Source organism: Bactrocera dorsalis, chromosome 3 (genome assembly GCF_023373825.1).
Source record: "Bactrocera dorsalis isolate Fly_Bdor chromosome 3, ASM2337382v1, whole genome shotgun sequence".
In the NCBI taxonomy this organism is placed as follows: Eukaryota; Metazoa; Arthropoda; class Insecta; order Diptera; family Tephritidae; genus Bactrocera; species Bactrocera dorsalis.
Genome location: NC_064305.1, coordinates 4259476 through 4273206, shown reverse-complemented (window position 1 = coordinate 4273206; position 13731 = coordinate 4259476). Strand labels below are relative to the sequence as shown.

General features: G+C 36.6%; 2 protein-coding genes across 2 annotated transcripts; both read right to left on the bottom strand.

The window, feature by feature from the left end:
* Positions 1-6338: 6338 nt before the first annotated feature.
* Positions 6339-6883, bottom strand: LOC105230135 (general odorant-binding protein 56h). The gene is made up of 2 exons (XM_011210736.2): positions 6785-6883; positions 6339-6724 (listed from the first exon to the last, which is right to left on the bottom strand). The coding sequence occupies exons 1-2, from the start codon at positions 6839-6841 to the stop codon at positions 6371-6373; spliced, it is 411 nt and encodes a 136-aa protein (XP_011209038.2). The 5' UTR covers positions 6842-6883; the 3' UTR covers positions 6339-6370.
* A 2778-nt stretch (positions 6884-9661) lies between these two features.
* On the bottom strand, positions 9662-10436 carry LOC105230136 (general odorant-binding protein 56h). Its single transcript, XM_011210737.4, has 2 exons — positions 10357-10436; positions 9662-10279 (listed from the first exon to the last, which is right to left on the bottom strand). Exons 1-2 carry the CDS (start codon positions 10405-10407, stop codon positions 9932-9934), a joined length of 399 nt encoding a protein of 132 aa, XP_011209039.2. The 5' UTR covers positions 10408-10436; the 3' UTR covers positions 9662-9931.
* Positions 10437-13731: the final 3295 nt, after the last annotated feature.

The window sequence follows — 13731 nt, the reverse complement described above, 5'->3', positions numbered from 1 at the left end:
AGCTAATCCTAATAAATGGGGACTCTGAAGTTTTTTCTGTTTGTTAAAAATATCGTGACAAACTTAATATATTCAGAGAATAAAAATTGATATCGTCTTAATAATAATAATGTATATCATAGGATTTCTAAAACTACTTACTCTAATATTATCTAAAAGTATAAAAAAAAATTTCCACCGAAAACGATCTAATAATTTTCACAGTCCCCGTTTTCCTATTGACCCTTTTCATGTACGAATCTTTAATGGCCCAACTACAATGACTGTCGAGCTAGAAAATCATCAACGATATGAAGATAAATGATGTGCAAATGCAAGTGAGTGCAAGCGATACTTAAAATATTAAATTGCCTATGGACACTTATACATATAAACATACTTTCGTACTTATTTACTTATAATTGAACGAAGGGGTACTTTCGTGAAAAAATAAATGCCGTGTGGCTTTTTAAATTAAGCTTTGCATATAAATATGTAAAGGCAATTATAGGAATACTTTCAGCCTTGTAGATATTTATTTAAATGACATAACTTATGTATTTCAGCTACTTTTATTATTATGTAAGGTTATGTAAAAAAAAAAATTATAATAGGGTGAAACTCATCACTAACGAAAGCTGACTGTTTTCACTTAACTTCAATATTTATGTGAAAAACTCAAATAATTCAGATTTTGGGTTTTTGGTATAAATTCTTTCACGAAATTTGTTGTAAACTTATCTTCTCCGTCCCAAACTCACTGTATTTTTTATTTAAAATATTTATTTTTTTAAATTTTTATTAACCTTATACCGAAAAAACCTTAACTTTCAATAAAAAAAATCTTTCTCTCGAAAACTCGTTACGTCGACTCATCAGGTGTTATCATCGACCATGCCTCTGTACCATAAAGCAGGACGGGAATAATGAGTGACTAATACAAGTAAAGTTTGGTTTTTGTTCGTCGAGAGGACTTTACTTCTCAATTGCCTACTCAGAGTTAGAAGAAGCCCCTGTTGGCAAGAGATATTCTGCGTTGGATCTTCATTTCATCTCCATCAAAGTAATCCCTCCCGCTGCAATATATTTATGCCAACGAATTTTCCAATCATCATAGCACTTGGAAAAATTATCCGTGGCCTTCAGAGCCTTCTTCGATTCAGCTTTTATATTTCAATTGAGTCAAAACGGTGTCCTCGGAGTGGTTGTGTGAATTTGCTGAAAAGCCAGAAGTTACACGAGGGTAAATCAGGCGGATGCGGCGATGCCTTCGCATATAACGCATGCCAAATGTTTTGAAAATATTTCCTCAAATGAAAACGTTTTCCATATAAGTATTTAATTCCGATCGTTTAGTTTGTATGGCAGCTATATGCTAAAATGGTACTGATATTTTTCTCTTCCGACAAATGAGAAGCTTTTTGGTGGAAAACGACGGGTGAAAAATTTCAGATTGCAACCTCAAAAACTGGGGGTCTGGTTCGTATATAAACAGACACACGGAAATTTACAAATAAATGCATGTCTACCATAAAATAATATATAACTGCCATAGTGCAGCCGATTTCGAAAGAAATTGACTCAATCACATCAAAAAAATTAATAAAAATCTCTCATACATTTTCTGGATCATATGTATAATCATTTGCGATCATTAACCCATTCCAATTACAATTATTTCTTTCCATTTCACAATCACAATTTCTTTAACACATTTCAACGAAATCCAATAAGTTTTTAATACCAGATACATCGCTGCCGCTGCAAAGTGCCTGCAGTGGTCTGTGGCAACACTGCAGACTCGTCTAACTGTTTGCTATGCACATGCTATAGTGTTATTAAAAACGCGCTCATTTATCTTAAATGGCTAACTAGATGGCTTGTGTTGCATTATAAACGCATTTGCCACAAATTGAATACATATTGTCTTATTGTCTGGCATTGTGTGTAGAAATGTCAGTTATGAACTAGTGTTGACTCTGTGTATGTATGTGTGTGGCACACAACATTTCAAAGCTAAAATAAATTAGTTTCAAACTGAAATATATAAGTATACATACAGTGTGTGTCTGGCAACATCATTACCGCTTCGCAGTTGATTGCCACAGAATTTGTCGGTTATTTAACAAAGAAATGTAACTTATGCACTCATATGTGTTAAAAGGGGGGATACACTTTACTGTACACAGTATTGTTATTTTTACATCACCAAGGAGATACAATTTCATTGGAAGTATGTTTGCATGGCATGTTTGTGGCAGTTAAGTGTGTATGAAATCGAAGAATGCAAACTCATCATTTAGTAATTTCGTTGCGTGTGTTTTTCATGCGTCAATTGAGTTGCTCACATTGTTCCAAAGCATACGTAAGCTCATTGGTAGTTCTGTCAGTGTGTTTGTATGTAAATGGAAGAAATACCTTGTTTTTATGCATATCGATATACCGACATTACGAGGTGCATATGTAGTATTTCTTTGACCTTTGAAAATGTGGTATAAGATTGTTGGATGCTTACCACTTAACGCTGATAGTGTATAACTTTTATACATACTTACAATATATGTATACCTGTGAAATCGAATATTAAATGTATAAATGAAAAGTTACTAGGCAGGTAAACTTTTATCGGAATATTAATTTCCAGATATGATGAAACTGTCACAAAATGACGGCAATGGCCTTGAATGGAACCATTCAGTTCTATGTATCAAGATCTATGAAAAATGCTGTTCCTTTTCGAAAATACCCTTCTTCTTTATTGGCGTAGACATCGCTTACGCGGTTATAGTCGAGTTTATAACATCCAGTAAATCTTCCTCTTCGCTGATTCGCTGAACTATGTCAAGGTCGTCATATCCTCGTTTCATCGAACGCGATAGCATCCACTCATCAGATGTCATTGTCACATTGCCTACTCTGTCCGAAGTAGCACCTGTTGGTTATTCTGCGTTGGAAGGTTTGATCTTAATACTTACCCACCATCATAAAAAATGTGAATGATAACTGCCTTGGATCGAGACTGCCAGTTGTACGAGAACGCTCTATTGAAACCGATGTCCTTATCCTGAAAAATGTACCTTCTATTTCTATCACGCACAGTTTCTCTACCCTGCATATTATCTCTCGATATTTGTCTCTTTCTTTCACCTTCAGTCATTTACTTACAATCACTCAATCAGTCTATGTCTCTCCCTCTCATAGACTATCTACTTCTCTTTTGAATCATAACAACACGTGAAATGCATGGATTAACATATAAACCAACTGAGAATTATAGTTACCCGATCCCTAGTCTTTAATTAAATTCTTTGATTTTTTGGCTAAAATTAATTTTTCGCAACAAAAAGACACTGATCAAATTGAAAAAGTCTTAAAAAATTTTCACACAATTTTCTCCTTTTTTTGTTGAAATAAAGTAGTTTCCCAAAAGCATAAATTTTCAAGCATCATCCAGCTAAGTATTGGCGAGGCAACCAACTTGCTCATTATTTATATTTTCTGCAACTTCCTGGTTTCAAACGAATTTGCTTTGAGTGGCTTTTTTGTGGCGGCTGTCAATCGAATGGCTTGATTTGAAAAGTTCAACTGATAGGCAAGTGCATATTAATAAATAAAAAGCCAATCCTTTGGTGAAGTGAAACAAAACGAAATAAGACGGAAAAAGACGGCAAGCGAAGGCAAAGCGCACAGCAAACTCCTACTAAAGCAGCACTATAGGCCTCCGAAGCATTTGCAAACACTCAGAGCGCCAAGCAACACAAAAAAAAATAATAAAAACAAAAATAGCAAAAACAATGAACCCATAACTCAAGTGACACTTTTCAATTTGACTGCATTTCATCATTGCCAATACGCGTGGTGCACGAGTTCTGAACGCAATGCCGTTGAATGCTGAACCAAGTGTCTACCGACGGCGTGGCATACCTAAGGTATTTGTAAGTTAGCAGCATACATAGTAGTTGTATATAGTATACACAACTAACTAACTAACAATGACGACAATATTCAAATTGGCTTGAGCATATTGTTAACTAAGGAGGAATCAAATGGAAGACGCGACAAAAAAGGTTGCACGGCGAGCACAGCTAAAAGCCTCAACCAGGCTATACTGGCTATACTAATATCCTCGCCTTACTCAGGTATGCAGCCAAACAAACAGCCTCCAGCACCATCTCTTGGCACGCCAATTCTAGCAGGCAGTCAGCCTGTCATACAAACGACTATGGTATAGGGATCAAGTGCACTTGGCCTGTCATTTGGCTTTGCCTGGCACATTTCCATTTTCAACTTTCAAGTTCAACGCCATCGCCGCCATCGTCGTCAGCTCGTCATCACCATCTCTGTATCTGCATCTGCATCTTACGGCGCGTCAGCGGCTATCGGCGCTATCACCAGCGCAGCGCATCAGTTTCAAGCTGAAAAAAATCAAACTATTTTTCTTTTTCTTGCGAAATTTGCATCTCCCACAAGCTGGCAACGTCTTTTATACTCCATTTCGTATTCAAAACCAATGCTACTTTGAACAAAAAAAGAAAATATTTTGAATTTTATCTTGTGTTTGCGTTCCTTTCGTTGCATACCAACAAGGTTCACATGATGGCTGATGATGAGTTGACGCGCATATTGAGTATTTGGTGAGACGTAAGCGTACTTTTTCATGCAAATTGACTGTTGCCACTGGAACAACCAGCGTTGCTGTTTGTTTGAGCGGCCCTACCTACTGGCTACCGCTGTACCTTGGCATCTGATGCTATTTGTTGCAGATTTTTGCCGTTAGTGCACTTAATGCCTTCGCTTTGTAAGTGACTGTCGGCTACCGGCTACTTGAGTACGCCGAAATTTATAAAAGCTGTCATTTGTGTCCGCGTTGAAATGTGACCGCCAGCAGCATAAGCGTGTGCAAAGTTGAAAATTTGAATTTCTCAGTGAACTCCGAAACTGCCGTCTGTCATTTTTTATTTGCTGGCCCATCCTCAGCGTCTTTCTGTGATTTTGTCAACCTGATGTTGTTGCGCGTTCGTTGAACTCATACACTTGTTTGTGCGCCCCTGCTGCACTCGCTTGTGTCATGTTGCATGCTACGCGCCCTACTCGTTTGTTGCCTTCTAACTACCATATATACAAACGTATACCTATTTTTTGGGTGTGATTTATGTGGCGCATCTCCTGCAACGCTCGGTGGTGTACACTTTGCAGCTCCAAGAAACCATAGCTCTTCTTCAAGCGCGCACTCCTAAACGCTTATCCCGCGTTGTATGGCTTGTAGAAGCGCAGTCCAAGCATGTTTTGCTTATCGGCTACCCTGCCACTCACACATATTTATGTCTTGTGTAAGTTGTGACAGTCCCACTTGTGCGTCGCCGTGTTGACGACAAAACAATTTTGATTTATTAGTGAAAATTCTTTAGATCGCTTGTCATTTTCTTTGGAACCGTTGAAAAAGGATTGCCTTTCCTTGGCCTATTCACACGCGCTCTCCATTACAATGAGACCAGCTCCTCTACAAGCAGCAATCATATCGCATTGACCTTTCGAAGTGACAGTGAAGTTTTTACAATTAACTTGATACTTGATTCTTACTTCTTCGTGGTTTTACATGCTTCTTCTGCCATTCACTTTACCCAAAATCGCTATTAGATTTGACTAATGATTAGCATTGTGTCCGCTTATTGTCACTAGACATATGTATTACATATTTTTAACTATTCATGTTGTTGTTGTTCTGTTGTTTCTACTCGATGTCATGTATTCCAAGCTGAAAAGTCGGTTTTAATTAGTGACAACATGTACACAGCTTGTCAACATTTATTAAGTTCTAAAGCGTGAGTTAGAGAAGAACATCAGTTGGGTTCTTTGTTCTATTAGAATTCATGGAAGAGCCTAGTTTGCTAAGAAAATGGTATCATAGTTCCTTTAATTCCAAAGAACGTTTATATAAATTCCTTGTAACATGGTTTAGTCACTGTAGCTGAAGTGCGACGTAGATACTCGAGGTATTTTCGAAGGAAATCGAGTATGATTCTGCTTAATTCAACAAAAAACATTTTAATTTTTAGAAAATTGTCGAATTCGCGCGATTTAGATCATATTAGCTAAATTCTAAACACAAGAACGATGTGAGTTTAAGGTCGTGAGGCATATAGGTATCGGCACCACGGCTGACGCACATTGCTAGCTGTATGCCAATATGTATCCCTCGAGAAAGTCTTTTTCCTCCTATATCCCGCAAGCTTTGACAACGTCGCTTTCTTAAACTTAAATTATGTAATTTAAGTGCCATCATTACATTTTTTTACTTAATTTACTTTTTAATTTTTATAATTAATACCCACACCTCATAGCACTTTATTTTTACAATTTCCTTCTTCGCAATGGAAATATTTCATTAAAATTATATATTACGCGATTTAAATTCTCGAAGGCACATGGTGATCTTGAACGCTGTATCACAATCATTGGCGCCCTTCTCAGTTTTGCAAATATTTATTGCTTCTTTGATTTGGTCCTCTAGTCCCTTTAGCTCTGGCAGTCGTATGAGATCCGCATAGACTTTCTCGGGATCGAAAACACCTTTCTTAAGGACTTCCCGCTTCTCCATCAGGCATTTCGCCATACATTTTATGTTCGCATTGGCTTCATTAGCTTTTAGGCCATTCGAACGGAACTTTTTAAAATCCGCTTCGGTCAAATTCGCCTCAATCAGGCAAGGCAATTCAAATTTTTCGTCAGCCATCATTTCATTACACTGTGGGATAGGTAATAAATAAGAATTGGTCATATGTCAAGAATATTCTAAAAGCCTTACCACAGCCATGCTATATAAGGTAGACAGTATCCCTAAAATGAAAAGATCTTTCATCATTGCAGTACCGTGTTCTCTAGCCGACTTGTTGCTGAAATCAAATTTAAAATGTTACTGCAACACCTAAGGAAAGTGGATACATTTATAATCTTTTTAATTGAAAATTCTAACTTTTTTATTGAATGTCATGGTCTGCCTAGTCTGCTTTCACGTTTCATTGCTGATACTTTTTCCAAAATAATTCTGCTAATATTTGGTTATGAACAAATTAATTCTTTTTTTAATTCAATTAAAAATAAGCCGATATTTACTACAGTAATTTTTGAGTAATTTGTCTAATATGATAGTTTTTGTCTGTTAATTATCCATAATGTGAACTAATTTGCTAACTTTTTGCCTGTAACGCATTTTTATTGAGAACTATTGACGTATTATTGAGATGTCATAGTACATATAATTGTTTCGAATCTAATAAGTGTACACAACTATTTATGTTTTTGACAAAACTGCAACCAACCGTAATGGTAATGTTATGAATGTCAAGTAATTATCTATGCATTAGACCGGATCGCTTTACAGGGAGCCAAAAAAAGACGGAAAAAACGCGTATGTGGGAAATGCTCTACGGATCATGCTGAAAAACTCTCTCAGACATAGTTTGTCAACAAGATCCTTAGAACATTTTCCACTGTCTTAGACAAAGTTTTTCAGCATGATTCGTAGAACATTTCCCCCATACACAATTTTTCCATTTTTTTTTTGGTAATTGGAACGAAACCGGTTTTGGGAGAATGATTTTTACGTCGTTTATTGCTGAACAACTAGGAAAAATGATCATTTCTTGAAAGACTTTAATGTGCTTATAATCCACAAAGCTGGCCGTTCTTAATTACTAGGTGTCGTCCTTAATATTGGGTCGTTCAGTAAGTAGTTTCTTTTGATGTACTGCTGTAGTTGATATAATTGAATTTGTTCGCAGCTAACTTTACACTTAACCGCCTTACTATTACAATATATACTTGTACAAGTATTTGAACAGCTGATATATGTACAAGTACATAGTAAGGCTTGTTTAAAAAAAAAGTCTCTTAAATCTTTTGGAATAAGATTCGTTTGGTGTCTTATCGGAGTTAGAAGATCGAAAACAGCATTTTAATGTTTTACTATCAAAGTGTACAGAGAAGATGTGTTTCACTAACGCTAATGCTAAAATTGGTTTGCAAAATTTCATTCTGAATATTTCGAGCTTAGGGTAATAAAGACATTGGTCGATGCCAATCGTCGCATAATAATTCGAGAGTTTGCTGCAAGATTTCATTTGTCTAACGCGAACTTTCAAAAGCAAATGAGACATCTACGATTATTCTCACAGAACACAATTTGCCTTGTCGTATTAGCGACTGTGATTTGCTTATTAAAAGTCAAAGAAGTGATCCTGTTTTGAAGAATATTATTACTAGCGACGAAAAATTGTATTCTTACAAGCGTCAAAGCGCAGGAGATCAAGCTCTTAAAAGAATAAACCTGCTCAAACAAGATTATGTTGTCTTTTTGTTAGAATTTCCAAGTGATCATTTATTTTGAAAAGTTTTATACAACAATATTGAGTAGTCGAAAAAGTCGTTTCGTATGTTGTCAATAGATGTTGTTGGAGTCGTATATTTCCAGTGCTACCAATCACATTGTGTCAAGCCATAGTGTTGGAAAAGTAAGATTTTAAGCTTCGTTTAACAGAAAAAAATTAAATCCGGGTAAGTTGAAAATAAGTTACATCTGTTCAAAAATGAGTGCATATAATGAAGAAACTCGATATATTATGTATAAAAAGGGAAGAATGCAACGCAAGCCACCAATGGAATTTGTGAAGTTTACGGAAACGATGCTGTATCAGTTCGTGTAGCACAAATATGGTTCGCTCGCTTCCGTAATGGAAATTTCGTTTTGGAAAGATGCACCTCGCTCTGGTCGACCAATCGTTGAAAAAGTCGATTAAATTATGGAAAAAATTTACCAGGATCCTCACATAAGCAGCCATGACATCGCTAAGGAACTTTACATTCATCATCAAACAGTTTTGAACCATTTAGAAAAGGCTGCCTACAAAACGAAGCTTGATGTCTGGGTACCACATGAATTGTCTGTAAAAAATTTAATGTTTGAATTAACATTTGCGATTCTTTGCTGAAACGAAATGAAATCGAACCATTTCTAAAGCGAATGGTAACAGGAGACGAAAAGTGGGTCAAATACAACAATAATGTGCCAAGAAGATCATGGTCCAAGCATGGTGAAGCTCAGCCAATGGTCCCAAAACCAGGATTGACGCCTCGAAAGGTTATGCTGAGTATTTGGTGAAATAGGAAAGGAGTCATCCAATAGAAGCTGCTCCAGCCTGGTCGAACGATTGATTTTACACCTTATTGTCAACAACTGATGAGTTTGAAGAAAGCAATCGAAAAATACGGCCAGAGCTGACAATAGAAAGGGATTCGTCTTCCAACAGGACAACGCTAGGCCACACATATCTGCAAAAACTGGGAGAGCTTGACTGGGATAATTTGATGCATCTACCATAGAGCCCTGTCCTTGCATAATTTGACTACCATTTGTTTCAGTCAAGGCAGAACTCCCTTAATAGAGTAAAGTTGGCTTCAAGAGAAGCTTGTGAAAATTACTTGTCGCAGTTTTTAGCCGAGAATCCAGAAAAATTTTACACTGATGGAATAATGTTTCTAGCGGAAAAATGGCAAAAGTCGACCAAAAGGGTACATATTTGGTTCTTTTAAGTTCATTATAAATACAGAAAAAAAATAATTTGAAATTTGATTAGAAATACGAAAGGACTTTTCTGACTGCCCAATATATAAAATTTCTCTAGGTAAATCTATACTTTGAAATTTGTTATTATTTACACTTTGTTGTTATAATTCAGAGTTAGTTTGTCATAAATATTGAAATATGTTATATTATATACTGGTATCAATATTTAAGGTAAATTTTTGAAAACTGAAAAGTTTTCTGTTTCTGTTCTTGTCTTAACTTAATCTTATAATAACTTCTTAATATAGATTGATCTTATGGTAATTCTAAAGCTTGTGCAATAATTTAGCTTATTTATTTCAAGAAAAGATTCCAACTCTCTTACAGCTCTCAGGTAAAAATAGGCTGCGACTTAAAACATGTCATAATTTGGTAGGCTGTATCGCAGGTATTGGCACCTTTCATTTGATTGCATTTCTGTATGCTCTGCTTTACATTGTTCACACTCGCTTTCGGTGCCATATTATTTTCGTTCAGGTATTTAATTGTCAACGTGTCGTCGAGCATATTATTTTTATAAAAACCTAATTTTTCGCTAACACACTTCATGTGACACTTAATGGCATTGGTGGCCTTAGCAGGATCCATTTGACTGTCAAAGTATTGCTGTAACTCCTCTTTAGTGATGCCACTCTCCTTGTTGCAGGCATCCATTAATTGCAGTGGGGTCATATCCGCCTGTAAGAGTTAAACATAAATATTTTTAATAAACTATTTTATAAGGTTCCATGTGTTGTAGTATCTAATATATTCACCTGCGCAACCACCAAAAGCGCGAATATGAAACAAAGTAAAGTTAACGGCATATTCTGACTAAATTGAATTGGAGCTGAAAATAAACTGTACGATTTGTGTTGTTTTGCCGCGTTTTTATACTAAATTTTATAATTTTTTGTATAATTTAGTAATTATATTAAGTTTTGGCGTAACTAATTTTGGCAACAAGTTAATGAGACTAACAAAACTTTTCTACAAAATGTAGATGATGAGTAATGGAATGAATTAGAATTATAATGAATAAAAATAAAAGTAAAAAAAGCCTTATTATGATAGAGGTGAAAAGCTTGAATCGTTGAAGGTGTTCTCTAATGCTGCTCTCTTGGTGTCCCTGGGCGTTTGGAAATGTACTAGTTAGAATCATCTCAACACTTTCCTTTCTATACAGATTTCTGAGAGATTCAAGCTTTGCGCATCATTTTTTTTTATCGGTTCAAGGAGCTCTGTCGATGCAGTACGGTTTAGCTGCAGATGAAAGTTTTTTCGCATAACAAAGGCTCTCATTTCAGTTGACGAAGTTCAATTTCCGTATCGGAAGCCAGTATTGGAGTCTAATCTGATCTTAAATGCTCAATTCGCGCCTCGAACTGTGAATATCTTTGTTAGGATATACATAAGTTGGAATCTAAAAGACACTACTGTTCCAAGAAAACTTGGAAGAATTTTTAAGGCATTCCACTGTTACCAGACTTTTGGTCGGTTTAAGCCGCTTTGTTGATACATGAGAATTTATTTTAGTTCAGAATTTTTTTTGAGGTATGATTTCTTTATTGAAATATGATTTCCATATAGTTTTTTGAATGGTGTATAAATTCGGTTGGATCCAAGCTGATCTCTACCCTTAATCAGAGTTTTTAATTCTTTCGTTTATGTCTGGTCTGTGCTAAAACGATCCTTTCAGACGTATAGACTGTTTAGCAATCAAATTTTTTTTGCTCAGTATGACTAATTTAAATTTCGTATAATAAAATCGGCTTAGAGATTGGCTCTAGGGAATGTTTTTATAAATATACCTCGAGAACAATATAAAAATCCATCATAATACAATTTCAAACAAAACTAGTCACATTTAAACCGATAATCGATTTAAAATTTAGCATTTGTCCTATGGCCTTTGTCTCCGTACCAAAATTTTGCCTACTCATCCCCCGGCCATCGCTCATGTGCACCAAAAATATGTTGAAATACTTTGGACTACAAATTGTCTGCTCATTCCTTTGTTTATTTTGACAACAAGCCAACTTCAAATGGTTGCTTCCATAGAAATGTGAGCAACTAAAACAACAAAAAAGAAAGAATATTTCAAATATTTTAAAACTAACAATTTCTAGTGCCGAAAAACCGTGGGCTCGAAACAATTCAAAACGAAATATGTTTGTAATTTTCATAGTAAATGACCAACAAACAATAAAACAAATAATGTTGCACTGTTGTTGTTGTCACACAACTTGCTTTAGGCTGGGTTTTTGAAAAGGTGAGAATAAAGAAAAATCGCTTTAAACCACAATGCGGCAGGGCACACGTCAATTTTAATTGTTAAAGGTCAGTGAGGGAGCGAGTAACCGCCTCACATACACTCGCACACATACACAAGCACACGCATTGTGCGCATTTGTATGCGTTGCAAAGGTAATGGAGAAAAAACGGAAAAGCTGCCACAAATAGAAAATCATATTAAGTGAAAAGAAAAAGTAGAATTTATTTAAAAGGATGTGGGCGCACACTCAGCTGGCGCAAATGATGTACAACCGCAGCTCGTGTGTTGTGGAATGCAGCGGCTGTGCGTGTGTATGTGGTTGTGAGCGCTGTATTGCATTGCTTGGCATTTATGTGTGTTGTGACGCCTACCTGTGGTGCGCCAGCGACGGCTGCCTTTTGACTGCGATTTTCGGCTCAAAGGCACAGCAGGAGTTCACACCAATACATGATCACGTGATGGCCGCGGTTGGCAGCACCAAAATGCAACAGCCGCGAATTTGTGGTTTGCACGGCGAGTGTGAGTATGGGAGTTTTTCTGCAATGCTAATGCAGCACCGAAACGTCATTGGAAAGCAGGAAAAGACGAAAAGAGGAAAAAAGATTTCGATTTTTTCGTAAATGAAATTTATATTGAAAATGTAGGCGTCAGCAAATTTAACAGCAGGAAGCAAAGGGGGGCGACTGATCTCTGCGGGGGCGCGCACATGTGTATGGCATATACAATAATTTTAAAATTATTAATTGTTTTGCGCCAACAGCTGTGGCAGAGGAAGTGATCGGCGATTTTGCAGTTTTCAATGCAGTGAAAGTGATAAAGTAATGGAAGTGGGAATGGAAATAGGAAAGTAACTATGCCCAAAGCAGTATAAACAAATGAAAGCAGCGGTATCACTGACGCTGACGTCTTTGCAAAATGATGATCCATTATTTTCTGCTATTTGTGGTTCGTGTCTTTGCTAAAGTCTCTTATATCAAATTTTATACTAGTTTTAAGTCGTCCTCAAGCGGTTGGTCTAGGTCTCTCATCGCTTTCAAAAATTCAGCATTTGTTTTAGACGACCGCCTTAGTAGCCTTGATGTTATCCAATATATGCTGTGACTTAGAAGAACTTCTGAAGCTTTCAAGATGAAATTTTTTCGGTATTTTTGCATTGCTTATCGAGGGTTGGAGTAGATATCGAAACCAGTCCTTACCATCCACACCCACTTCAACATTCGGTGAAATCGATCTACTCTTTTTTCCAAAGTACATTAATTATCCCTTAGCAATTGACATGTGAAAGTCAGAATTATCTCCTGGTCGATAAAAAATACATCACTGAAGTGTTAAATCTCTTGCTATGCCTTTTGTTTCTACTTTGGTTGGCATATTTGGCGGTGACCAGTGTGTGGTGTTACGAGTTTTCGAAGGTAAGGTTCTGCGGAAGAAGTCCAATTGGAAGTAAACACTCCAGCTCTGAAAGTATTGGATGCAATATTATCTAGCGCGGAAAGCAGAATAAGACCATTCCGGAACGTAAAGGTAGAGAAGACCTGGCTAAACTTGGAATCTCGAACTGGGGCCAATAGCGAAAAAGATGAACGACTGGCGTGCTGTTGTAAACTTGGCTAAAACCACGTCTACGCCAATAAAGAAGAAGAAAAAGTTGTTTGTTCCACTCGTCACTCACTAAAATTTAGAGTATCGATTAAAGTCTTTTTCAAGCTGAGGTCTTTGTTGTTGGAAAACCCGCGGAGTAACCACGGTACGATGCACTAGATGAGGTATCGATAGCGAGGTTACAGAGTCTATCTTAAAGATTGATTACTTTTTTAGACCTAAGAACTGAACTCCATCTGGCATCGCAAAGGACCAAAACTGGTCTATGCGTGGC